General features: G+C 52.5%; 8 protein-coding genes and 1 non-coding gene across 9 annotated transcripts; 6 read left to right on the top strand and 3 right to left on the bottom strand.

The window, feature by feature from the left end:
* The first annotated feature begins 452 nt into the window (after positions 1 to 452).
* On the top strand, positions 453 to 4,610 carry B0T23DRAFT_372936 (uncharacterized protein). Its single transcript, XM_062836762.1, has one exon. The coding sequence runs from the start codon at positions 774 to 776 to the stop codon at positions 4,500 to 4,502; it is 3,729 nt and encodes a 1,242-aa protein (XP_062695146.1). The 5' UTR covers positions 453 to 773; the 3' UTR covers positions 4,503 to 4,610.
* Positions 4,611 to 5,834: 1,224 nt separating this feature from the next.
* On the bottom strand, positions 5,835 to 7,773 carry B0T23DRAFT_402113 (uncharacterized protein; the record flags this gene model as incomplete). Its single annotated transcript, XM_062838641.1, has 3 exons — positions 5,835 to 6,947; positions 7,027 to 7,149; positions 7,753 to 7,773. 3 exons carry the CDS (start codon positions 7,771 to 7,773, stop codon positions 5,835 to 5,837), a joined length of 1,257 nt encoding a protein of 418 aa, XP_062695147.1.
* A 4,624-nt stretch (positions 7,774 to 12,397) lies between these two features.
* B0T23DRAFT_372943 (Alpha/Beta hydrolase protein) lies at positions 12,398 to 14,557 on the top strand. The gene is made up of 4 exons (XM_062836763.1): positions 12,398 to 12,917; positions 13,103 to 13,146; positions 13,218 to 13,853; positions 13,978 to 14,557. Exons 1-4 carry the CDS (start codon positions 12,801 to 12,803, stop codon positions 14,141 to 14,143), a joined length of 963 nt encoding a protein of 320 aa, XP_062695148.1. The 5' UTR covers positions 12,398 to 12,800; the 3' UTR covers positions 14,144 to 14,557.
* B0T23DRAFT_372946 (Pex12 amino terminal region-domain-containing protein) lies at positions 14,558 to 16,438 on the bottom strand. The gene has a single exon (XM_062836764.1). It carries the CDS (start codon positions 16,134 to 16,136, stop codon positions 14,835 to 14,837), a length of 1,302 nt encoding a protein of 433 aa, XP_062695149.1. The 5' UTR covers positions 16,137 to 16,438; the 3' UTR covers positions 14,558 to 14,834.
* Positions 16,439 to 16,618: 180 nt separating this feature from the next.
* Positions 16,619 to 18,201, top strand: B0T23DRAFT_68245 (EXS-domain-containing protein). The gene is made up of 2 exons (XM_062841641.1): positions 16,619 to 16,908; positions 16,987 to 18,201. The coding sequence occupies exons 1-2, from the start codon at positions 16,818 to 16,820 to the stop codon at positions 18,129 to 18,131; spliced, it is 1,236 nt and encodes a 411-aa protein (XP_062695150.1). The 5' UTR covers positions 16,619 to 16,817; the 3' UTR covers positions 18,132 to 18,201.
* A 692-nt stretch (positions 18,202 to 18,893) lies between these two features.
* Positions 18,894 to 21,532, top strand: B0T23DRAFT_68369 (uncharacterized protein). The gene has a single exon (XM_062841643.1). It carries the CDS (start codon positions 19,232 to 19,234, stop codon positions 21,503 to 21,505), a length of 2,274 nt encoding a protein of 757 aa, XP_062695151.1. The 5' UTR covers positions 18,894 to 19,231; the 3' UTR covers positions 21,506 to 21,532.
* Positions 21,533 to 22,066: 534 nt separating this feature from the next.
* B0T23DRAFT_372948 (NUDIX hydrolase domain-like protein) lies at positions 22,067 to 24,141 on the top strand. Its single transcript, XM_062836765.1, has 3 exons — positions 22,067 to 22,704; positions 22,935 to 23,151; positions 23,232 to 24,141. Exons 1-3 carry the CDS (start codon positions 22,423 to 22,425, stop codon positions 24,014 to 24,016), a joined length of 1,284 nt encoding a protein of 427 aa, XP_062695152.1. The 5' UTR covers positions 22,067 to 22,422; the 3' UTR covers positions 24,017 to 24,141.
* On the top strand, positions 24,136 to 24,206 carry B0T23DRAFT_t74. The gene has a single exon. It is a non-coding gene; the product is annotated as a tRNA-Gly (tRNA).
* Positions 24,207 to 24,549: 343 nt separating this feature from the next.
* On the bottom strand, positions 24,550 to 25,470 carry B0T23DRAFT_426064 (Ctr copper transporter family-domain-containing protein; the record flags this gene model as incomplete). Its single annotated transcript, XM_062839952.1, has 3 exons — positions 24,550 to 24,667; positions 24,761 to 24,941; positions 25,176 to 25,470. 3 exons carry the CDS (start codon positions 25,468 to 25,470, stop codon positions 24,550 to 24,552), a joined length of 594 nt encoding a protein of 197 aa, XP_062695153.1.
* Positions 25,471 to 25,600: the final 130 nt, after the last annotated feature.

Raw genomic sequence — 25,600 nt, forward strand, 5'->3', positions numbered from 1 at the left:
TATGTCAATGGCAGACAATTTGTTGACAGGCGGTTGCATGTCGATGTCGGCCATTTACATCCACTCCGTAGAAATCCAATGCCGTGTACAGTCGACCCGCCTGGCTGTATCCTAGCGTTGAGCAAGTTGCAAGGCGAAAATTGATAAGGCAGTTCTGCCTGGTTTAGACTGTACACGAACATAAAAGTGGAAGGCGGATGATTCTGGTATGATTAATCGTGACTCACAGTGGCGAGAGGAGCTCCTCCCTGCTTGGCCTGCTTGGGCCGTGGAAGCTGAATTTGACAATTCCGCAGCCCTCTTTTAGTGGGACCGGGCAGCAACGACAGGCGGAGAATGCCCGGAAACGCCACCAACTTACCCTCCTGGAGCCATTTCAGTCCCCGTTAGTAATCTTACCGTACCCGTCCACGCCTTCTCTTCAAAACTTCAAAGGCTTCACTCCAGTTCAGGCTCACCAAGTGGAGGTTCTTATCCCGGCTGCGGCTTGCTTAAAAAGCGCGACATTGCTCTCTCAAAATCGTGCCCACTGAAGTATTTTTCTCACTTCGGAACCCGTTCACTGTTGCACTTTTGCAAGTTCATCTTGAGCTTGTACTTTGGGTGCACTTGAGCCCAGTGCTCTTTTTTTTTTTTTTTCCACTCTCTGAAGACGCTGTATTTCAAAAAGCGCATTCAACGATACGATACGCCACCTAGCAAACAGTCGCAACGAGTCGTCCAACATCGCAGTGGCGTCAAATATTCAAGGACTGACGAATTCAAACATCACCATGGCGGACGTTCAACCCGCTACCCATCAAGGCGGTTCTGACAGGGGAGGCAGGGGAGGCAGAGGCAGAGGCAGAGGCAGAGGCAGAGGACGTGGAGGCAGGCCGCGGAGAGGTCATCATGGTTCCGAGCGACCAAACACCGGTGGCGATGCCAGTCAACCAGTGCAATCCGCCGAATCCTCAAGGAATCTCTTGGAAACGGCGAATGCAAACGTGCCCCCACCATCGGTGCTTACGCCGGGTGCGCCCTCAGGACATTCAAGGGAAGAAGGAGAAGGACGAAGGAGGCCAGGAGGTGGAGGAGGTGGACCTCGGCGCGGGAGAGGAGTCTCATCTGCTCAACGATCGATCGTGGTATCCCATCGAGGACGGGCACCACCTCCAGCGACAGCGGCGGCTCCGTCCACTGCGGAAGAGCACGACACTGCATCAGGCGCCGGATTAAGCGCGGATGCTCCCGCTTTTGTCCCCGGCCAACCACTTGCAGTCCCAACCCAACAACCTAGAGCTGCCGCCGCGAAACGTCAAAAGGAGCATCGTCCTGCGCCATCCAATACCTCCAAGTCTTCGGCGCCTGATTTGACCACCCGAATCCACGAGGATATTGCTTCAGGACTTTACGAATGCGTAATATGCACCAACGAGCTGACGCGCAATACTCGAATCTGGTCATGCTCCGTCTGCTGGACTGTCACTCACCTTTCGTGCGTCAAGAAATGGCATGCCAACCAAGAGAAAAATGCGGAGCAGCAGGAGCAAAGTGCTGACCAGCCATTGTCTTGGAGGTGTCCAGGCTGCAACTCGCAACTTGTCGAGAAGCCCGGACCGGATCGCTGTTGGTGTAAAAAGGAGATTGATCCGAAACCTATCCCCGGACTGCCTCCTCATACCTGTGGACAAACATGTTCCAAGCCTCGGGCTACTTGCCCCCATCCGTGTTCATCGATGTGTCATGCGGGACCCTGTCCGCCATGTACATTGATGGGGCCTTCTCAGACTTGCTATTGCGGCAAGCATACCTCGACGAGACGGTGCATTGAGACCGAGTATGGCAAAGGTTTCAGTTGCGATGCGGTTTGCGGCGATCTACTCCCATGTGGAGAGCACTTCTGCTCTCAGACCTGTCACCCTGGGCTGTGCGGAGCTTGCGAGATTCCTCTCTTGTCGACATGCTACTGCGGAAAGGAGCAGAAGGAAATAGCATGCGATCAACGCGATGAGATCATGGATTCTTTCAATTACGGACAGTTACAAGATTCCGCAGAGACAGCTGAGTCGGACTCCTGGTTTGAAGGCTCATTCCGGTGCAGCAGCATCTGTGGCAGAACTTACGACTGTGGACATCACACGTGCCAGAAGCCTTGCCATCCACAAGATGAAGATTCGACACACTGCCCGTTCTCTCCCGATGTGGTCACTCACTGCCCATGCGGAAAAACCCCATTAACGTCGTTGCCAGTACCTCCGCGTCAATCATGCGAGGACGCGATACCTCACTGCGATAAACCTTGCCAGAAGGTTCTTCCTTGCGGCCATTTGTGTGAGAAGAAATGCCACATTGGCCCCTGTGGGATGTGTTCGAAGGTCGTCGAGATCTCGTGCCGTTGCGGCAGGACAGAGACCCAGTCAGCCTGTCACCAGGGCACGATCGAACATCCAATGTGCTTCAGGGTTTGCAGGGTTCAACTCAACTGCGGCAGGCATGAGTGCGGCGAGCGTTGTTGTCCAGGCGAGAAGAAGGCCGCAGAACGACGCAAGAAGAAGAATCGGGGTCCGAATGAGAATTATGAAGCGGAACACATCTGTCTTCAGGTTTGTGGCCGCACACTAAAGTGTGGTCAACACACATGTCAGCAACTTTGCCACAAGGGTCAATGCCCGTCATGTGTGGAAGCTGTTTTCGACGAGATCAGCTGCAGTTGCGGGCGCACTGTCCTCTACCCTCCTCAGCCCTGCGGAACGAGGCCGCCCGAGTGTCGATTCCCGTGTAGACGGCGCCAGCCATGTGGTCATCCTACTGTTCCTCATTCCTGTCATCCAGATGACACTCCTTGTCCGAAGTGTCCATCATTGATGGACAAGCTTTGCATTTGCGGAAAGGAAATCATGAAGAATCGGCCGTGCTGGAACAACGAAGTTCACTGTGGGCTGCCTTGTGGAAAGAAGCTTAAGTGCGGATCACATGTGTGCAAGAAGACATGCCACAAGCCAGGCGATTGCGAAGATGCCGGCATCCCTGGCTCCCACTGCGCCCAGGCTTGCGGCAAAGTACGCAAGTCTTGCGAACACACTTGCGCAGATCAATGTCACGCTCCGTATCCTTGCAAGGAGGACAAGCCTTGCCAGTCCAAAACCTTCATCACCTGTCCATGCCAGAATCGCAAGCAGGAAGTCCGTTGCATGGCCACGATGCTGAGTCCGTCGTCGGCGCGGGAGTCTTCGCTAAAATGTGACGACGAATGTCTCCGACTGCAGCGGAACCGCAAGCTAGCCAATGCCCTCAAGATCGACGACACCCACACGGACGACCACATCCCTTACTCCGACAAGACCCTCAAGATGTTCAAGGAGAACGTCAACTGGTCCCAGACTCAGGAGCGGGAGTTCCGCGTCTTCGCCTCCTCGCCCGACGAGAAGCGTCTCAGATTTAAGCCCATGCCCTCCTCCCAACGCGCCTTCCTGCACAGTCTAGCCGAGGACTTCGGCCTCGACTCCGAGAGTCAAGACCCCGAGCCTCATCGGCACGTCTGCATCTTCAAGACCCCGCGGTTCGTCGCTGCGCCCTCCAAGACACTTGCGCAGTGCGCCCGTATCGCCAAGGCCACCGCCAGTCTCCTCAAGCCCGTGGCAGCTGCCCCGGTCGTCGCTTCCCCCAAGCAGGAAGCCTTCAACGCATTGCTCCTCAAGGAGCCCCGGTTCGGCCTCACCATCGAGGAATTAGACCAGGCCCTCGCCGCCGATATCAGAAGCGTGGCCAAATCCGGCTTGACAGCCGTCGGTTTCACCACCAACTTCCTCCCCACGGAGGAAATCCTGATCAAAGCCGTGCCTGCTTCTACAGCAGCGGCCATCGCCAACTCCTCCATCGCGCCAACACCACAAGCCATCGAATCTGCTCTTATGACGCTCAAATCCGCCGTGACCAAAACAGTGTCTCTTTTCAAGTTGGCTACCGGCGGTGTGGTGCTCTGCCACGCTGATGACTCGTTGAATGTGGTTCGGAGAGAAGCCGAGAATGGAAGAGGAGGTGCAGGTGGCTGGAATGCGGTTGCCAGCCGCGGGTCTTGGAGACGGCTTGGAGGCGGTTCTAAGACGTCGACAGCCGAGCCCGAGAAGGCGGCAGCTCCGTTGACGAGGTCATTTGTTACGCTCAGAAAGATTATGGAGAAGAAGCCTGTGGCGGAACTGAAGAAGAGGCCGGAAGTTGTGGAGGAGGATTGGGAGACTGCTGCAGAGAAGGAGGAGGAACAGGAACAGGAGAAGGAGAAGAGCGGTACATCGGGATCTGTGTCTGAAGGAGAAGCAGAAGGACAGTCCAAGATTGCCAGTGTAGATGGCGATGTCCAGGAAGGGAACGGGGTGACATCGGATACAGAACAGAGTGTCGGCACTGCTGTGCATGAAGAAAAGGAACCCGAGCAGTCGTTGGTGGATGGAGGAAGTTCGTCTGCCTCTGGAGAACAGGTAGAGACCGAAACTGAAATGGTGACGGCTACGATGGTTGCTTAGAAGTTATACACTAGAGCCGCCTGCTTGTAGTGTGTAGGATCATTTGAATTATTTAGTGAAGGATCATTTAGCGAAGGACACGCTCAAAATAACATTTTGATTATTGTAGATAACAGGCTTGATCTTTGTTTCGAACTTCTCTGTCAGATGTTACTTGTACATGGCCTTTTTTTTTTTTTTCTCTTTTTTTTTTTTTTCTCTTTTTTTTTTTTTTTCTTCTTCTTTTTTTTGGTTTTCATAGTAGTCTACCCTTGCCCGAACCCGTCACAAAATAATCCAATATCAAAAAGCCAGGTGCAAAAGCGAAAGGGAGGGACATCTCCTATCAGCAAATACTAGTACAAGAAACATCCACTTTGTCCTCAAGCAAAGCGCCAAAATAATATGCCACAGGTAAATGGGTAGGAAGAAGATAAACATACATGATTGTATCCGACCAAAGTTTTCGCGCAAGGATGGTCGTTGCACACTGATGATGAACCCAGACACAATCCACCGTTCGACAAGGGGACACAGTATATTTAACACGCTAGTCAACGCCAAGATCTGGTGATAGCTTCATCACCGTCATCCGTTTCTTTTTTTTTCCCTCTTAATATATATACATACCAAACCAAAAACTTCCCTCAACTATCTCACACCGCTGAAAAAAAAAAAAAACAAGTGCCAAAAAAAATGGAGACAAGGGTAGGAATCGAACGGCTGACGTCTTGCCTAGGTGGAAGGGAGTAGAAGAGCCCTATCTTGCGTAGCCTGAAGACACCACCTTACAGTTGACTTCCAGGGAAGCACTTCCCCCGCACAGAAGGCGTTTAGGCTCCCGTCCGTCGCCTAGGTGCCCTACGTGCGGCGGCAGGGGTGATACTCCTGTCCTGGCGTGTGGTAGCGCAACCCTCTGGGTGAGCTGAGGTGGAAAGTGCAATGAGAGCTCACTCGGCGCACCGCACCGCTCGACCACAATGCCCACTTGTCAATTGATGGAAATGGAATACTTGGTGAGTTGGGGTCATTTATGAACCACGCATCCGGGGGGGGTCGTTTGGTGTTGGATATTGTACCCGTGGCCGAGGGGGGTAATGAGGAAAATGAGCTCCAAGATGCATCTGTTGGTTGTTCCAGTATTTGCCCTTTTCGAAATGTAAACAGAATAGGAAAGTAGTAACACATGGTATGGGTATGGTATAATTCCAACACAAGAATGGACAGGTGTGCCCCCCCCCACCCCCCCCCCCCCCAACAAACACCGTGGCACACCATCTTCGTTCCTTCTTTTTTGTTACATTGTTGTCCTTGTTTTACATTCCTCGTGCTTTTTCCACCCCGGGCATCTACTCAAACACAGAACAACACAATTTCCCCCCTATCGTTCCTCCTCATCCTCAATGACCGCCACAGCTCCTTCTCTTCCGCCAGCTTGCTCACACTAGTTCCCGACGCGCTGCGCTCGCGGTGATAGCGCTTCAGTGCCTTGTTAAGGCTTACACCCTTATCGCTCTCGGGGCCCTTGTTGACGAAGCTCAGAAAGCGCTCGGCGCGAGGCTGGAAGATGACGACCTGGTTATCCTTGTCCTTTTCGACGGCGCCGTCCTTGGAACCGGGCGTGTACTCAATCATCTTTTGCTCCTTGGGTACTTCGAGCGACTTGTTGTGACTGTGCTTGTGCTTCTTGGACGACGGCGACGCAGTCGATGACTTCTTCTCCTTCCCTTCCTTGGTGTCCTTCGATTCCTTCGTCTTCGAGGACTTGCTCTTCTTGAGCTTCGAACCAGCAATCATAGCCATCAGACTGTTTCCAAGACTCTCTGATTTGTGGTGCTTCGAGTGCTTGGACTTCTTGAGTGGGCTAGCCGGCGTCTCCGCGGACTCTGGCGAGGGAGGGAAGACATCGGGTCTGCTCATCATGCGGCTGATTCCTCCAGTCAATCCGGAATGCAAAACAGGGGGCGCGTCGGTCATCGGATGGTCTGTCTCGATGTGGAGTTCCCTCTTCCTCTTCTTATCCTTCTTAACCTCCTTCTCTCCACCTTTGGACTTCTTCTTTGGCGCCGGGGTTTCGTGGTGAACAACAGCGTTCTCTGTGGTCTCTTCGGTCTTGGACTCGTAGCGTACCATTTCATTGCTCTCCTTCTGCTCAGGCTGCTCTTCCGCAACGGAAACGCGCGAGGCGGTTGGCGTAGGGTTGACCATGTAGTCGAAAACGTTGACAGGAGCCTCAGTTGCCGAAGGAGGAGTGGGGGCCTGAGCAGGCGCATTGCCGTTGTTGTCGTACTGGCGCCATGTGTCAAAGTCCTCCGCAACCTCCTCGACATACGCGGGTTGCGCCATGGCTTGAGAGTTATTCTGATTCCTGTTCTGGTTTGGATTCTGGTTCTGATTTTGTGCGCCTTTTCCTTTCTTGGGTCGATACAAAGCACCCTGATATTTTTGCTCTTCCGTCATACAACTCTAAAGAACGGTCAGCGGGGATCAAGTCCGAGACGTCAACCGTTGGGCATCGCGCGACTTGAGCTAGATGGGATCCTACCGTATGGGAGCGATATTCAGTACCCGGGAAGTGGGTCATACAATCAATGCAGGTGAAGTTTGCACCCCAGCAGCGTTGGCGATGCGGGTCGAGCTTCTTTTTGGTCAAGACGTCGCCGCAAACCTGTGATAACCCAAGAAATGAGTGGTTAGATAACAATACGTGTGACCGGGAATTGAGGTTTGAGAGAGAAAGCAAGAAGATATGAGCTAAGTTTGAGTCAAGGCAGGCCAGACAGAAAGCCGACAGAAGATGTGAGGGGGTGAGAAAGAGCCGGGGCCGGGTAGGGAGACCAGCCGGATCAGCTCTAGATAACGAGGGGCGTGCGGAAAGGTGAAGAGGGGTGGTTGTTAGTGGTGCACAGGGACACCCTTTCGTTGGTGGTTACCCGGGGAGATGGTGGGCGGGAATGTGTGTGATGTCAGTTTAGATTGCCCTTCTCGGACAGCAAGGGGATGAGAAGGGGCGAGATGTCTGACAGGGAGAAGAGAGTTGGGGCATTGGGGTGTACTATGTACTTTATGTCAAACCTGGAGGCAGGTCAAGGATTGATGGAGGGGTGATAGACCGACGACCATATGTAGGTAGTATAACCACCATTATATGGGATGTTCCGCATGATGAAGGAGGGAAGCGTGCCATGGACAGATGTCATACAAATGCATCTGCGCTAATCGACGAGGACACATGATTACCACGCTAGGATTGTGATGGTTTGCGACTTACTTCACAAGAAAAGGACACCATGATTGCAGTCTGGTGTGTTGTCTCTAACGGTGAAACAAAGTTTAATCCCAATTGGCGAAGAGTAAGCAGAGGTTAGGACGACTTGCTCAGGTCAACAAGTCACAGTGTGGTCCGGCGTCGAAGTGCTCTATTGCGGGCGGCTGAGTAGGATTATCTGTTGGTCTGACGGCTGATTGAGTGGATCAAAGGTTGCGAGTCGGTAATCCTGGCAAGGTTAAATTGAACTTGAGGAAAGGCTTTGCCTGCTCAAGCGAACCTAGCGATGCGTCTTTGGTGTTGCTTGTCGACGATAAGATGTTGGGACGCAGAGTCTCAACAGGCCGATTGCGACTTCACGCAACTTTGACTATGCTTTCTGGTGCAGATCTTGCCAGAAACGAACAGCACTCAGATGGGGGCGCAAGTGAGCTGTAAGACTGCAGGAGGCTGAGTGCGTCTCTAGCAGAAGGCAAACGGGCTGAGAAGACAACAGTCAATGAGAGGGGACTGGATGGTGGCTCGGTGCGCCGAATCAGACGAACAGGTCCAAAGCTGAGATGAAGCACAGAAACTGACAGACGGAACGGACCTCTAGGGCAGGACTAACACTTTGAGAACTCCCGCCAATGCCGACAGATGTACGAGCGAGTGGCCTTTGCGTCTGACAACTTTTAGTTGGGATTCTGCGCTTGCGTGGCTGGTGTTGCGACTTGTCGGAATTTTTGTGTGCCGATAAGAACTGGATAAAAAAAAAAAAAAAAAGTTTCCCGAGTGCCCCAGATGGTGGTGAGGATTGGCTGCAGTTTAGTCTAGGCGTTGATGCATGTTTAGCGCGAGCGGGTCCGTTGCTGCAGGAATTTAGGCCCCACCCGCTAATCCACAGTGTAGCCCACCTGTCCCGCCCGGGCCCGTCTTTAGCTCGTGGCTCCCCTTCCACTTTCACCTTGTTGGCGTTACTAATAATTCCCTGCCGATTCGCGTTCCAAGCTGAGAGCCAAATGCCAACTCAACCTGAATACTTGAAGGCCATTAACCTCACCGTCAAGCCTTGGGCGTTCCTGTTACAGACGGGACATTCTCTTTACCTGTCAGTACTTCTGCAAAACGAAAGCCTGACGGGAGGCTTGCTCTGGGGGTCCGTCTCACTCAACCACAACATACCTCTACTGGTAACCCTGTAATTAGCGATCAGGGCGGTTTCTGGTGGATTGATCGTTATGGCCAGGATATCGCTAATGTAAGGTTGGGGTATTTTGAGCCCACAATTCTACTGACAGGGGGGTTGAAAAGGCTGGAGAACAACGTGCTTGTATTGAATAACTGTTTACTATAGTAATTTCGCTGTAGAGCTGTTTGTGAAGTACGAATCGATGGTTGACTGCCGTTTCTCGTCCCGGGCGCTCAACTGATCCCAGACCAACAGTTTCTGGCGCCTTCTAAGCATCGCTAGATGAAGAGCTGGCGGGAGCTGTCAGACGGTTGTAAAAATAACGATTTTGGTGTATTAGTCAGCAATAATCTTGATCTAAATCGTAAATCAGAGGTTGATCGTTATTGCCATATTATCGCCATACAAATCTGCACTGTTCCCCATAATCTGAACGTTATAGACAGAATATCGTTATACCTCTGATCGCTAATTACAGGGTTACCAGTACCTAGCGCTGCTCACCTCTGTTATGTGCGGAGCACAGCAGCTTCAGTTGCTGTATCGAAAGACTTCCCGAATTATGCCGGCCGCATTGGGCAACCAAGTGAACCAGCCGACAGGGCCAGACAGCCGCTGAGCGGAGGTGTAGAGGCTGTGGCGCCTAACAGCATCTGGACACACAATACACGGATGAGGCGCGCTACTGGTTGGTTGAGGCACCCCAAGCGCGTTTCAATTCATATAAAAAAGAAAGTCAAAGCGGCCTTCGTAGATACAACAACCCCTGGGGTAGGGGGAAAACCAGATGTAACCTAACCCCATCGGCCAAGACGAGTGATCAGACTCTGATATGTATTGTGAAACAGGTTTCTTCGTCTTGAAATGATGGAACTACCCAAGACGAAAGACCGAAAACACCTATGTCAAGGCTTACAATGACCCTCTTGGACCAGAAGCATGCGACGTGATTGTAGGCATGATCTCTCCTGTGTGGTCAGGCTCAGAGCAGGAGGGGTCTCGAGACTTGAAGAGAGCCGCTCACCTGACACGCCAAGAAACTGCGCAGTATAAGTATTAGGTACTAACTACATAATTACGGGATATATCATCTGCCACAGTAACGGAGAGTTCGAAAGTGCGGACACGGTCGCTGACCGCACACGCCTCCCCTCCGAAATCAACTGAAACCCAGATAAATGAATATAGTCACGTCGAACCATAACATGATTGACGCCGTCCTTGTTTCGAAGGAATGTGGTAAGTATTTTTGGTGTGATAGAGAACCCGCCCTGCATACAGTTGGTCCTTCAGGTAGAAGTATGTAACCATCTTCACGTCTAAGCTGACTCCGCCGATTCAGGGGCATGAACCTGGTTGATCAGGGGTGCATCTATGTTCTGCATACCAACACCCAAGTATTGACGAGTTCAACAGCCGTTCGTCTCATGCATAGATCATGGATGGTTCCTTTCTAGAGTTGTACATACGCCATCAAGTTTGCATCTGGACAAAGAGGTCTGCGGATTGAAGTTGCAGTCCATGCATGGTGTTTCATCAATAGATATGAGTAGAGAAGAGCAAATGTCTGTTGGTCCTCGATGCTCTGTCCATGGGCTTCCATGTGTCCCATCTGTGTTGCGCATGGCAACCCGCCGCTTGGACTGTGCCATCTTTCAACTGTTTCAAGGCCACTATTTGGGACATTCCATCCGGCTGGTTCTTGCCGCAGCCGATGCTTGATTGTTATACTCAGAGAGTCCCAAACTCAGCTAGTGGGTTAAGGGGTAAGCCTCTGCTTAGACGAACAGGGAATCCAACGTGGCCATATGGGGACGAGATGGCTTATTTCTCTCGAAGCAGCTAAAGTCACGGTGTACCCAGATAAAGTCACGGTATCTAAGCCTAAAGGGGATGTCCCGACATGGGGCTACAGATGGTACATTTTTTTAGTTAATGATTGGAGAGAACTGAATTCACAACGTCAGGTTTGAACCGCCAGTATAAATTGACCTGCGGTACAACGAGGACTACATTGGATTCTACTAAAAGTAGACACTCCAATCTCGTACCAGCGCAAACGATGTGGTGATGTTCTAGGCCAAATCGCCGAATTTTTTTGGAGGTCTGGTCAGCGTATATAACGGCGGGATGAAGGGACATCCCCTTTAGGTTTAGATACCGTGACTCTATCTGGGCACACCGTGACTTTAGCTGCCTCGATTTCTCTTTTCTCTATGTGTGCAATGTGTTTTCCCTGAGATTGGTCAGAATGAGCATTGAGGGACATACATGTAGGTTAATACTAGTAGTCCAAAGGGGAAGCTGGTCATCGAGAATGACATTCAAAACAGCTATCTTGGGTCGACTTGATGGAGCTTGGCAATACAGATCCGCATGAGCGCCAGGTAGTCTACATGGTGTAGTATGTACGAGTGGTACCTGGGAGCCTGGTTTAGCACGTCGCCATCTGACGAGGTCCTTGCCGGCGATCCTTGTCGGCGATCCTTCTCTTACTGAATTTCAGAGGTGAAATGAGGGATATAGGACTTAGGACCCAGCATTGGATATACACTACAAGGGAAGGATAGTTTGAAAATATCGTCAGTCTCTATGAACTGCCGGGGCATTCAGAAGTACGGCACAGGTTGTCTCATTGGCCTTCGTGAAAAGTTGTGATGATACTCCCGGAAGCTTATCCCAACTCGACCGTCGGTTACGCTGCGAGAAATGAACTAGCCTAATCTAGTATGGCTCGAGGTTTTTCACGACGGGACACGCGCGCCTTCTTCGCCGACATTGACAGCGGGGCGCCACTGATGGAGTAGGTATGTGGGCTGTAGGCACATAAGCAGCACGTCAACATGAAGCTAGAACCCTGCAGCGCAATTACAGTAAAGCCCGCCTTGAAGTCCCTAGCCTGTGGACAGGAATTGTGAAGTCTCTACTCAATGGTGATGAGTAGAGGAACTTGGTGGTGATAGAAGTTATTCAACAAAGCAGACCCCCATGGATAAGGAGTCTTTATCCGAGTTGAGGTTGACATTTTGAGTCTTTTTGTAGTGTATAGTTTGATATGGTCTTTGGCGCCCTGCCGCCGCAGGTCCCGTCTCCCTGGGACGCTTTCTAGTTCTAGGAGCTTGGACTCCCCTTTGTTGGCCCCATCACTCTCATCCACATCTCCATTCCGTACGGGGAGAGGGGGGGTGCAGCTTCTGGTCGATTACACTAACAGATCGACACACCCGGGCGTTCAAGGCAGCTCTTACGATATAAGTCCAGTCAAATGACTGTATAGCTTTGAGAAACTTTACAAAATGTAACTAAAATGCCCGAAAGCGTTGTACTGTCAACTACGAAGTTCCGAAACGTCGAAAAGTTACAACGTTGGAAAGAACGACCATTTATTGATCATTAACAATCCAAATCCGTTCGTAAAATAATGGACGGGTCAATTGACCGGAAGTTGCACCCCCCTCCTTTCCGTACTGTCATTTTTCCCTGTCGGCGTCGTGGCGTCCATAATATTCCCTGTAAGCAAGCATTGAGGGTTGGTGACCATCCCGGAGCTTCCCACTTCCACGAGTTCTTTTGGCTTGGGTCTCTTTTAGCCGTCCGTACCTTGCAGACCGCGTCAAGCCAAAGAGGTCCCCGAGCTGAGCTTCCCTGCAGACTTGTTTCCCTACCGCCATTTGCTCTAGGTTGCCCTGTCTCGCCTGTCTGGAGCCCCGTCACGCCGTCACTCCGTCACTCCGTTGGACGTGGTACCTAACGTCAATCAATCAATCTGCGCAGACTTGCAGCCCGGAAGCCAACAGAGCCAAAGAAGTCCACTCAAAGCCGGCACCCGATCGGTCAGGCGTCCACCCACGGCCCTCAACCCTCGCTCGCCTCGGCAAGCATGTCATCTCCAAATGTCACGCCTCCGGCTCCTGATGGCAATTCTTTCCTGGTGCAGATAGTGTCTCTGCTGAGCAGCGCCGCAAGCCACTTGCGCCTGCCGGTGATAGCCTCTACTGTATGAGCCGGCATTCCTGTTTCTCCCGCCCGGTGCCTGAATGGCTGTTGAGCCGTCCGCGTCGACTGGCCAAGGGGGCAAGTCCAATGCTTTCTCCCTCCCCGTCTCTATCAAGTGATCTCTACCGGGGAGACGTCGTGCTAATCTTCATGTTCATGCGCTGACCTTGGCTTTTGCCTATCTAGGGAGTCGCCGCCATCCTCACTGGGCTGCTCTACTTCAAGCAAAAGTATGTGGTCCCCAATCTGACATCTCCCATCCCAATCGCGTCACCTGTATTAATGCGCTGCCGTATTACAGAGCTCTAATCTATCCCTCTCACATGCCCCCCGGCTCTCGAACGGACATACCTCGACCCAGCTTCTACCGCATCAAAGACTACGAAGAACTTATTATCCCGACCAAAGATGGCGAGAAGCTGTCTGCCTTTTACATTCGGGGCCCCAAGGGCGGGTCCAACTCTAAGGTGACCGTGATCATGTTTCACGGAAACGCTGGTAATATTGGCCACCGTCTACCCATCGCACGCATGTTGCTCCAAGCTGCGGGCTGCAACATCTTTATGCTCGAATACCGTGGCTACGGAATCTCCACCGGCCACCCTGACGAATCTGGGCTCAACATTGACGCCCAAACCGCCCTCGACTATCTCCGCGATCGTGCCGAGACGCGGGACCACAAGTATGTCGTCTACGGCCAGAGTCTTGGTGGGGCAGTTAGTGTTAAGCTCGTGTCCAAGAACCAAGGCAAGGGCGACATTGTCGGCTTGATTCTGGAAAATACCTTTCTCAGCATGCGCAAGCTGATACCCAGCATCATCCCTCCTGCTCGGTACCTTGCATCCCTATGCCATCAGGTCTGGGCTACCGACACCTTGATCGGCAATGTCAAGGTACCTACTTTGTTTTTGAGTGGACTCCAGGACGAGATTGTGCCGTAAGTTTTTGTCCTGGCCTTTCTCATTGTAACCCCACAATATGGTACTCTGAGCCACGGTCTGTGGTTGTGACCGGTTGGGTTGCATGAGAGCTGTCTGCTAATTCCATCACCCGCATCTTAGACCCACTCATATGAAGCAGCTTTATCATCTCTCCAACGCCCCGATCAAGATCTGGAAGCCTCTTCCCAACGGCGACCACAACTCGAGTGTCCTCGAAGAGGGCTACTTTGAGGCCATTGCAGAATTCATCCAAAGGGTTTCCTCAGGAGACTCCGAAAAGAAATAGCTTGATTCGACAACGAAATCCGCGCCGTCGCTCTTTCCTCGTTCCATGCGGTAATTGGGTCTTTCTGTTGAAGGGGAGGCATATGATGTGCCAACGATCTTGATGACGCGAAAGCGTCCATGATCACGAGCTGTTGGGGGACAGCGAAGCACAAGTACGACAACCACGACCTTGGTGGCTTGATGCTTGAAGATGGGTCGGAACTTGAGGCTTCCATTGAGGTGTCATATTTTCTCTTTCGCACCTCATGTATGTATTTCATGACCCTTTGGGCATATGTCGAGGCTGCTCGGGTCTTGATTAAGACCCAAACGGGACGAGGCTCGATGATTCTATCAAGGAAGAGAAGTTTTCGGAGAATAAATACCAAATATTAATATAGGACAAGGAATAATTCAATTTCATATTTCAACATATGGCCATTAGCTTGTCAAAAGTCCCTGACCTGTTGAGAATATGTCGGATCATTCAATCATTAGGCTATGTACGAAAACAGGCTCTCTCTCTCCTGGCAACATGCTTGCTGCATATACAATTATCTCTAAACCGCAGTTGTTGACTGTTCGCTCCTTGTCATGGGTAAATACTACCCAAAATGTGTTCTCGAGAGGACGTGGCAAGACTCCTGCTTTTTGTCATATCTCCCGTATATTAAGTATTTTGTCCCCCGGACCGCCATAAAAGGACTGCTCTAAGCAACCCTCAATGGCAGAATATGCTGTACCATCGTCTCACGTCTGCACAACGGACACTCAGGCTTCTCGCGCACCCAGTCTCCAATACACGACCAGCAGAAGACGTGTCCGCACTGAGTCGCCGCCGGGTCCTTCAGCTCTTCCAAGCAAAGCGTGCACATCCTCTGCTGTCTCCCCTTGATCCAGCCCATGACCTCCTCATTCGCCGCCAAGTCGTAGTTCGCCCTCCCGCCCTTGGGCACAGGGGTGTGCGTCGTCCGTCCAATCTCCGCCAAACTGCGCTGGTTACCCGACTTGCCGCCAGGCGTGCCCGTCTCCACCAGCAGCTCGTTATTGCTGCTATAGGCATTCTCATCTAACGACACATCCAGTGTGCCCGCAGCACCCGGCCCGAAGGCGCGCTCCCGAATGCTTGCCTCGGTACTGGCCTCCTCGGCACTAAGCGGCGAAGTTGACGACAGCTGCGCCGTCACATGCAGGTATCCCCGGACGAGCATCTGCACCACCAGCAGCACGCCGAGCACTTCATAGCCCGCGCGACCGCCTTGACCCTCCTCGATGCGCCGCGTGAACACATAACGCAGCCCGAAGAGGCGCTTAGAGAAAGAGTAGTAAGCACCCGAAAAGTAGAATACGGCCAGCGTCAAGGCGTGCAGGTGCGCGCCGCTGGTGATGGAAGTCAGGTGTGTGAGCAGGTAGCGCTTCACGCGGTACTCAAGCGTTGACACTGTTGAGAAACCACCGCCCTTGTTGTTGGAGGTAGATGGGGTGGCGCCCTTGGTGTCGCCGCGGCCCTGGCGGGCAAGCACGGTGAGACGGTCCTGGAGGCGCTTGCGGAGCGCGGCGCGGATGGAGGGCAGCAGGCGGCTGAAGAGGTAGGGGACAAGAACGCTGCTGACGATGTAGCCGGCTCGTCGCTGGAGCGAGGGCAGACGGGGGCCGCCGGCTTCGCTGCTGGGTTCGACGGGGCTTTGGGTGTCTGGTATCCTGCCGTTGCCGCCCGTACTCGGCTCTTCGACTTGGACTAGGTCGCAGTACTCCTCGCCTAGGGTGCGGTTGCCCAGGAGGGTGGTGAGGCATAGGTAGAGCAGGTCGGCAGCCGTGCGGGTTTCGGTGGCCCAGGAGTGGGCGGAGCGGGCACCGCGAACGCGCCGGTGAAGGTCGGTCAGCTGGTTAGTGAGGACGCCCTGGAAATAGGCATCTTTTTGATGCGCGCGGATAATGTCGGGGGCTGCAGCGAATGGATATGGCGAGCTCGTGAGCGGCGGAGGTGGCTTCTTGGTGGCCGTCAATGACATGGTGATTGATGTCGTCGTTTTGATTCGGGTCGGGTGGGCTCGAAGTCGGGGGTCAAAAGCTGTGTTTACACGGGCGACGTATTCAGGGGGGGACTCTCGAATCCTAGGAGAGCTCGTATGCCTACAGTCGAATCGTCGAAGCTGTGGCAGTAAATGGATCAAATCTTTTCGGTCTGAAATTATCCGAGTTGTTGTTTGATACTATCTCGAGATCGACAGGCGGCAGTTGAAGCTGAGATGAAAGTGGTAGTCGGGAACGGATGGACCTCGGTCCTTGGGGTTAATGGGGGCAGCACGCCCGGCGCCGCCCCAGGCGTGGTTCCTCTCCAAGGAGCTGAGGAATTGGCAGGGGGGCGCCCAGAACGTCGTAGCCCAGGCTTTAGCGGCAGGGATGATGCAGCGGGTTGTCACAGGACGGGGCCGCGACCAGGGGGTTGACGTCGGGTCTTCTCCCTAAGCCAACAAGAGTGCACGCGACAGGGGCTTGGCAACTCGGGTCTCTTTGCGACAGCTACCGCAGTACAGGTGAAATTAAAATTTCCATCTTGACACTTGACAAACTCCAGACGCGTTACTGCTGGGAATTTGATTCCAAGCTTATCAACTCTTCTTTGCGTCCATCTGTTACTTCTCCCTCTCCGCATTCCATGACGGACAGCAAATTGACCGCTGCCTGGCGCAATGGACGGTGATCCCGTGGTTGAGCCGGAGCTCGACTCCTTCAGCTTGACCTTTCCTCTTCCCTACCGGGTTGCCTTCATCGTGATCATAGGTATGTATATACAAATTTCCTGCCGTATGTTTGCTTCTTGGATACCCGGTTGTAAACTGACAATCTCTGGTTGATTAGCTGTTTGGGGCTGGGGCCTCAACCTTCAGTTCCTCCATAATCGCCAGATCGACGTCCCCTCCTTAATCCGGTACCCAGGAAGATCGAGCCCAACCCAGCTCCCTCACCACCACTCGACATACCGTCTTGCGACTCTTCTTTCGCTAAGCTCCGCTGTTTCGATTCTCACATTTTGGTCGTCTACCAGGCGCGATCCAAAACGCGTTATCGACTATGACTGGATTCCCATGACCAACTTGGCAGTGACCGCAGCCCTCTTCGTGCTACCCCTGCGAAGACTGTCTGTCTCGCACTCCGGTCGACGTCGACTACTCGCAACTCTGCGCCGCGTCAGTGTGGGAGGTTTGGCTGAGGCCAAGGATGGAAAGTTTGGGGATATCTTGCTGGCTGATGTTCTCACCAGCTACGCCAAGGTCCTTGGGGACCTGTTCATATGTCTCTGCATGTTCTTCACGCGGAATGGGTCTGCTACTGACCGACCCGATCGCAGCTGCGGCGGCACCTATCTCGTACCACTTCTCCTGACGATACCAAGCGCTATTCGGCTGCGCCAGTGTCTTATCGAATATCTGCGCGTGCGAAATTCCCCTTTCAAGGAGTCCACGGGCTGGGGTGGACAACATCTTGCCAACGCGGCCAAGTACTCGACCGCGTTTCCTGTTATCATTTTGAACGCCATGTTGCGTAACGCAAACACCAACGGCACCCCAACTATGAGCCTGTACCGTGCATGGATTGTTGCGTGTCTGCTCAACTCACTCTACAGCTTTTACTGGGACGTTGCCAAGGATTGGGATCTCACCCTCTTTGCTGAGGCACAGGAACGCAATTCTCCCGATCATCCGTTTGGTCTGCGGCGCCGCTTGCTGATCCATAAGCCCGTGGTGTACTACTTTGTCATCGCACTGGATCTGGCACTACGGTGCACATGGATGATCAAGCTGCACCCCCATCTCAATACCATTAGCGACTTCGAGAGTTCGATCTTCTTGATTGAGTTTTGCGAAGTGTTCCGGCGGTGGGTGTGGATCTTCTTCCGGGTTGAGACCGAATGGATCAGGAATACTTCAACCGGGCTCGGCGTTGACGACATTTTGATGAGCAACTTCAATACCAGGAACGAGGACGAGGAGTACGTGGACTAAGTCCCACTTGCCATACCTCTGCGGCACTAACCATCAGAACCTGGATGTCCGCGTGTTGCCGCTACGGACGTTTGCTTTTGTTTTGGATGGAAAACGGAATGCTGGAAAATCCGAGTATCATACGCCGTCACACGGTTGGTTTACAACATCGGCGTTCGGGTCGTTTTTTGGTTCACCCACCCCAGTGATATAGATGTACTCTCCAAAGGAAGGTCACAAAAATCTACGACTAATAATGATTCGGATCCTAGAACACGTTGCTTTTTTCTTCGGTGTTCCAATCCTACCCTTGTCCCCATCGGGGTTGCTTCCGAGGCTACACAACTCTTCATACACCCGTTGGTACCGGACCTATCACGGCAATCCCGCCCCTCAAGAGGCTGCCCGAAATTCTTACTTAGTGTGTCTGTATGACAGCCCAGCATCTGGAAGAGACGTTTACAAGTAGGATGGACGGCGCGTAATTCCAGCGTATCACTTGTAATCCATTCCAATCGTCATGATACACGGGATAACGAATACCGCAAAAAGTCCTCGTGTAGTCGTTACACCAGTATGATTCAGTTCTCCTTCTATCCGACATCTAGAAACCTTGAAGTGGTATTGCGGAGCAAAGGCCCCGTTGTCCTCTAGACAAAAGCTGCCGTCTTCCTCAAGCCATTAGGTTTTGTTGAGGAGTGGCTTTTGATTCATTTCTGACGTTTCCCTTTAAATCCCTAACATGTGCTCTCTCGCCTTTGTCCCTGTCCGTTATACTATTTCAACAAAGGAAAAGCCAACCTCATGATGGTGACACGGTAAGTATAAAGTTGAAAGAAAGCTCGCTTACTTCCCATGAAAATCTTCACTCAAAAGGGACGAAATCCTTTGTCTGCTGGGACCTAACCTTCTTATCCCGGAAGAACGCGGGAGAGATATCAAAGTCGTGGAGTTGTGGAAATGCTTATAATTCAACACTCGAGGTCTCGAACGTCGATTTGCTCGTGCATGATAAACACAGGCTGGGAATGCCCTACTTTTGAGGGAAGAGGTTGCTGTTTCAGGTTGGCGGAGTCGCATGTATTCCAGAAGAAAAGAAGCGGTCAGTAGATACCAAAAAGATGGACGAGACGACGACAACCCCCCAACGACCCTGCTGTCGGGCCGATACTCCACGTCCATCTTCTGCTGATGAGGCCAACATCACGTCGTCATCACCCCCAGGGTCTTGTTTCAGCCCCCCAAAGCCGAAAGACGTAGCAGTCTACGAGAAAAAACCCCTACCGCCCATTCCGCCAAAGCGGAGGCCAGCAGCCTCTACATTAAGCCAGAAGGACCCGAACAGCGTAGAGAGCGTTTACACGTTGGCGAATATTACAGGAGCCGGTCCTCCTGAGAAGATCAACTATCGTCAAAACTTGGGGGACATTGACTGGGAGAAGGAGGAGGCCGAGATAAACTCCATCATTGCTAAGCAGTTGACCCCCAGGGGCGGAACACCAATATCAACGTCAGCGTGTCCGGCACCGCGAACACCCAAGCCTTTACATATCCCTCCAGCAGACTCAGAACGCACTCTGAAGTCGAGTTTGTCACAAGAAATCATTTCACCGCAACCGCGATCACCAATATCGAATATCCTCCAGCTCGGCAGTTTCGGACCCAACAAGTCGCATCCAGACTCACCACCGCTATCACCTATCGGGCAGATTCATAATTTAAAGGTTAAACAGCTCTCGGGGCCGGTTTCTCTTCCCGGACGGGAAGATCGTTTCAGCAACAGCGAGAACAACGCCACGGAAAAACATACGACAGGTTACATATCTCCCGTCAGTAGCCGCAGTAGTTTCTACAGCCAATATCGAGACAGCACTGTATCCGAGGCGGGTTCAGCAAGCCTAGCCGGAAGCAGCCCACCTCGCAGGTACGACAGCCCCGTATTGACAGAATACTTCCCCAGGGGAAAACCACATCCAACTATCAAGAATCGACTGATGGTAAGAAAAGCACCATCGCCTATCCCACGACCTTTACAGCCACGTAAGATCAGAGGCAGTCTCAAAGGAAGAAGCAACAAGACAGCAAGAACCATGTCGCCAAATCCCCCAACAGACAGTGATCACAGCGGCGTCAGCAATACTGAAGCCCGTGAGCTCTATCACGAGACAACCGCACAAATTGCTCGTTACACAGCAGCTGGAGGAGGAGGATCTTGGGCATATCCGAATGCCTTGAGTCATCCCCCCCACCCAGGAAGCAGCGTCGGGATCCCATCATCTCAAACTGCCGGAGGCCCGGGTCATGCCCGCTTTCTTGGCGAGGACGGCACGCCACAGACAACTGGTGATAGTAAAAGGGAAAGTCAGCAGCCACCACCCGTGCGACCGCCGAGGGAGGACGAGCTCCTACTGGTCCTGCCTCGCTGGGACTCGGCGGCTGATACATTGGTGACTCCAAATCTAGATCGTACGGAGGAAGGAGAACCAAACCCCCGATCCAGTTCGCAATTCTCGCGGGTATCCCATCAATCTCACGCAGGCTCTTCTTCACCATCACCCTTCTTGGCAACATCTCCAAACGCCGCCCTCAAGACGCGGCCCCGAAACAGGGCGCAAACCATCAGCGTGAGCACCTTCGGGCACCACAACGAACTGCGCAGGCAATGGGACTCGGGCTCGCCGCAGCTTGAGATAGGCGCTCCGCTTCCGCTTGCACTGGAAGATAACTTGGCTTCGATTACCAAATTCGCGAAGCACGGCAGTCATCACATCCGTAACCACAGCGACGGCAATTACAGCCCCGGTGGCGGCGATGGTGAGAATCACACATCTCTATTTCGACGCTCTTTGGTTTCCAAGGTCTTTAGACGCGTCTCGGGATCAACACCAGGAGGAGGAGGAGGGGGAGGAGCATCACCCTCAGTTCCGACACCTACGTCCACACCCGCCACCATATCGACGGCCACAGCCACCGAACGGGGCCCCATAAGATATCAAACAGCCGCAGAGAGATACCACGATCAGAGTTGCAAGACTATTGCCGCCGTCGGCACAACATCATCAGTCCATCGGCCACGCACAGCCGATGGCCGCGACGCTGCGGGGCCATCGTCCTTCTCTTTTTCGACCGCCTCCTCCACCTCATCTGCCGTCGGGTTTCTGCTCCCTCAGACTCTAAAGAAGAGCGCGTTGGCGCAGAAGACAAATGAGCTGTTTGTCGGCGGGCGATTGGCGCGGAAAACCAAGCCGGGAAGAAAGAGGGAGGATTTGAAGAATAGCATTAGGGTGCTGGGTGATGGGGCCAGGGTGGAAGCGCCGGTTGAGTTCGTTACGGGGATGGATTTGTTGTCGCTGTCGGAGAGGCCGGCGCGGCAAGAGGGACAGGGTTGGTTATGAAGTGATCTTGTGTGAAGGGTGCAGTAAGGCTGACTTAGAATACGTATGCGAAAGTCAAAGGGTGGCTGGATTCCAAGTGATGAGGAGTGGAAATCGAACAATTAGGGGCCATCTCCTGTAGAATATATGATAGGGCGTTGTTTTGCACAAATGAGCTAACTTGAGCGTCGCGGAATCTGTGATGATGCTCAACCCTAGGATAACGGAATCCCTCTGTTTGGTGGTGCAATGCGATCGGTCTCTCGTGTTCCTGTCCACAGGGTGTTTGCATTGTGATGTTGTTGTCAAGGAAGTTCGGCTGCGAGTTTGATATGCTAGGGCACCGGGAAGCCCTGGCATAGAAAGGTAGGTTGGCGCTTCAAGCATGACACAGGGCGAGGCCGTCGGGGAAAGGATGAACCGCTGTTGCAATGTGAAACTGTCATTTCAGCACACTGGAGTATGTAGTGGAACTGACTGACGCGCGTGATGGGAGCTATACTCTACACATAAAAGTGAAGAATACCCATTTCGCATTTGATTAGGGAATTGTCCAAGTACCTATTGGAGGTGGAGAGACAGAATTGCAAGTGCCCCTGCACTCGAGGAAATAGGTAACCTCAACCTCCTCATTGACGTCAGTAGATCTCCCCAAAGAGACCCCCACTAAATTACTCCGGCTTCCATCGGTACCGCTCCTCCTTCCCCGCTATTTCTCCGCACAACATCCCCAAAGGTAGGTACCTCTAGTGTACTTATACGTAGACTGTGTCATAGAGGTACCGTACAGTAACTTGAGGTTGTTCTGCTAGTTCCAGTCACAGTTCTGCCTACCCTCTTCTTTTGCGCCCAACCTCCGTCCAAACAGCCGCGGTTCTTGAGTCCCGTCCTAACTCTCGTATCTACCTATTTCTTTACGGCACATCCTGGTTGATACCATGAGCGCTTCGAACGAAGTGGGCGCACACACCACCGGCGACTTCCCTCAAGACCGCGAAGAGTTCCAGACCATTGCTCAGAGTATTCAGGGTGTACAGGATCCCGATATCTCATTTCCGACGTCAACAGGAACGGGTGAACTGCCAACGGAGGGACGGGAGGAGAATAATAAAGAAGACGGGGAAACCGCAAAGGATCAGGAGGAAGAGAAGGCTATCGACAGCGAGGCTTCCCATTATTGGGATGCTTCGACCATGAAACCGCTTAGTCCAGCCTCGGCGGTTAGTACTTATACCTCATTTTTTTTGACTCCGTGTCGGCTGTTTGCTCCCGTGGAAGACCGCATGGCTCCGGCGCCGTGTGTCCGGCTTCGTACTCCGACTCCGGCCCGGGCTTGCATGGTGCCCTGAGGTAGAAATCGGGTCGGCCCCTTGCGTGACTTCCGAGTTTATATGAATCATTATTCTATCATTAAAACGTTCATGTCACTTATCACAATTTTACCTTGCAGGTTGCCATTGCCCGGTTAAGAGCCTTTAAGCCCCCTCCCTTTCCGCTATGGGACCGCCTACCAATCAGTCGCCGCGCCGCGGTGCTGTTGCTCCTTTTCGCAGACAAGCGCGGTGATCTCCGTGTCGTCATCACCATGCGCGCCGCGAGCATGCGCAGCTTCTCTGGGCATGCCGCACTACCCGGCGGGAAGGCAGATAGTGTAGAGGAAACACCATGTATGAAGTCCCGCTATCACGTTCACATAGACTACCAGTAACGAGACCAAAGACCACTAACTTTGGACTGTTTCACACAGATCAAATCGCCCGCCGCGAAGCCTGGGAAGAAATCGGTCTTCCCATGGACGACAACAAGCTCCCCTCGCCCTTCCGCATCGAACACCTCTGCTATCTGCCCATGAACCTCGCGCGCACCGAGCTAGTCGTCCGTCCCTGTGTTGCCTTTTTGCACGCCGATGACAAGGTCGCACCAGCGGCAGACGAATCCCTGATTCCGCGCCTAAATGCCAAGGAAGTCGCCGCCGTCTTCTCCGCGCCCTTCCACAACTTTTTGCGAGCCAATGATGAACTTCCGAAAAGCGACGATGACAGCTCGCAAGAAAAGCCGCCGCCAGGCAAGTGGTACGAGGGCAGCTGGACGAACTGGCACGAGGAGCGGTGGCGGTTACACTTCTTTTACGTGCCCGTCAACAACCAGCAGGTAGCCAAGCCGGGGTCACGGAAGCAGCTAAAGGCCGCCGAAGAAAAGTCGTCAAACAAGAGCGCAATCATCAACCCGGAAGACGACGAGGACTTGCCGCCACCGACAGCAGCGCTCGCTCGTGGGGACGAGGAGGAAAGCGAGCGATACAAGGTCTGGGGAATGACGGCAAGGATACTGGTGGACGCGGCGACGGTGGCATATGGGGAGGAGCCCGAGTTTGAGCATAACAGCCATTTTGGAGACGAGAGGATGATCATGGGGTTGGATAAGTTGGGCATGTTGGGGGAGAAGACGAAGAAGGAGAGTGTGTTCACGCAGGAGGATCTAAAGAAGGCGAGTGAGGCGGCGAAGAAGGCTAGCGAGGCGTCAAAGATGTAGATAGAGGAGGACCTGGAGGTAATGTGGTTGAATGTGGGTAAACAGGGTGTTAGAATAGACATCTTGTTGTTGATTCATATGCACTTGTCATGCACTAAATTTAATATTAACGCCACTGAGCGCCAGTGGTTTAGTGGTAAAATCCATCGTTGCCATCGATGGGCCCCGCGTTCGATTCGCGGCTGGCGCAAAACTTCGAATTAAGTTTTTATTTAATTTTTTTTTTTTCTTTCTTTCCCTTCATCGTTTTAAAGCCATGCACATCCATTCGTCAGTTATTATATATAATACGGTAAAAAAAAACTTGTCAACTAGATCCTATCTCATGGGGATATACATACATACCCCATACGTCCCAACGTATTAACCGCCGATTACATCTAGGAACACTCTGAAGGCACTCCTCGGACCCTTCTAGCCGCTCTTCTCACCAGCCGCTATGCAAAGTGGCCATAACACCTCGCCGCTCAAGCCATATAATTTTCTCCTCACGTTTGAGCATTGCGCACTCATGAGCACGTCAATGACACCTCCTAATGGCAAGCAGTTTCCTTGGTAGCAGTAGTACGGGACCCAAAAACGAAGTATCCCAACGCAGCTCCCAAAGAGCAAGCCAGCATGACCCAGCCGTTGTACGTCATGAAGATGAGCCTTTTGTGTGTGTGTGGTCAGAAATAGAAAACATGCAAGCTTGGAAACGAAATTGGAAAGCAAAAGGTGGAAGGGGAGAAGGCAATCTCTTACATGATCATGAACGCATAAAAGTTCTGGATCCCATACAAGACCGACTTGATGGCGTGGGCCCGCTTGGTGACTGCAGCCACATTTTGCCCTAGTAACCACGGCATGGTAGTCTCAGCAAGACGTTCTTCATCCTCAAGTTGTGGTTCAACGTCATCATCATCGCGATACTGTTCTCGAGGGTCTCCAACACAGATAGATGGTCATCTTAGCAATACGATACGACACCAAACGCATGGTAGATGTAGTAGGCATTCGGTGTTTGTGTGTCTAATGCCACGTAACGTTGTGACATTTTGAGATGCAATGAGATGATATGGCAAGCCAAGGCAAAGATAGCAATATCGGATTAAAGAGAAGCAAAATGGTTTTAAAGGGCCCGAGACACAAAAAGGGGAAGTGAGGATGAACAACTTACGAGGCGTAGTCTCCACCCTCTTATTAGTCCATGCCTCATACTGTCTAATGCCCTCGCGAAGTGCCTCGTATCCGGCCGCCAACGCGACGATGGCGAGAAGGGAGACTACGAGACTGAAGGTCGAGTGGATGTGCCATTGGCGGAAGACGATGCAGAGGTTCTCCGTATTCCAGGTGAAGAGCATGTTCATGCTACACCTCGGCGCTCCTTCGCCCATCCCAGGATGACCCGAGTGCATGTCGCCGTGGCCGGAGTGGTCCATGTGGGTGCTGTGGTCGTGGCCAGAGTGATCCATGGTTCGTTTTGCTGCTCCTTGAGATGTTTGTTGCTTCGACTATAGGAGAGAAAAGAAGGGAGTTGAAGTGAGATGGCGGAGTTGTTGATCGGGGATCACGACTTATAAGGTAGAGGTGGCTGTGAGTGAG

Source organism: Neurospora hispaniola (genome assembly GCF_033458365.1).
Source record: "Neurospora hispaniola strain FGSC 10403 chromosome Unknown B0T23scaffold_2, whole genome shotgun sequence".
Classification (NCBI taxonomy): domain Eukaryota; kingdom Fungi; phylum Ascomycota; class Sordariomycetes; order Sordariales; family Sordariaceae; genus Neurospora; species Neurospora hispaniola.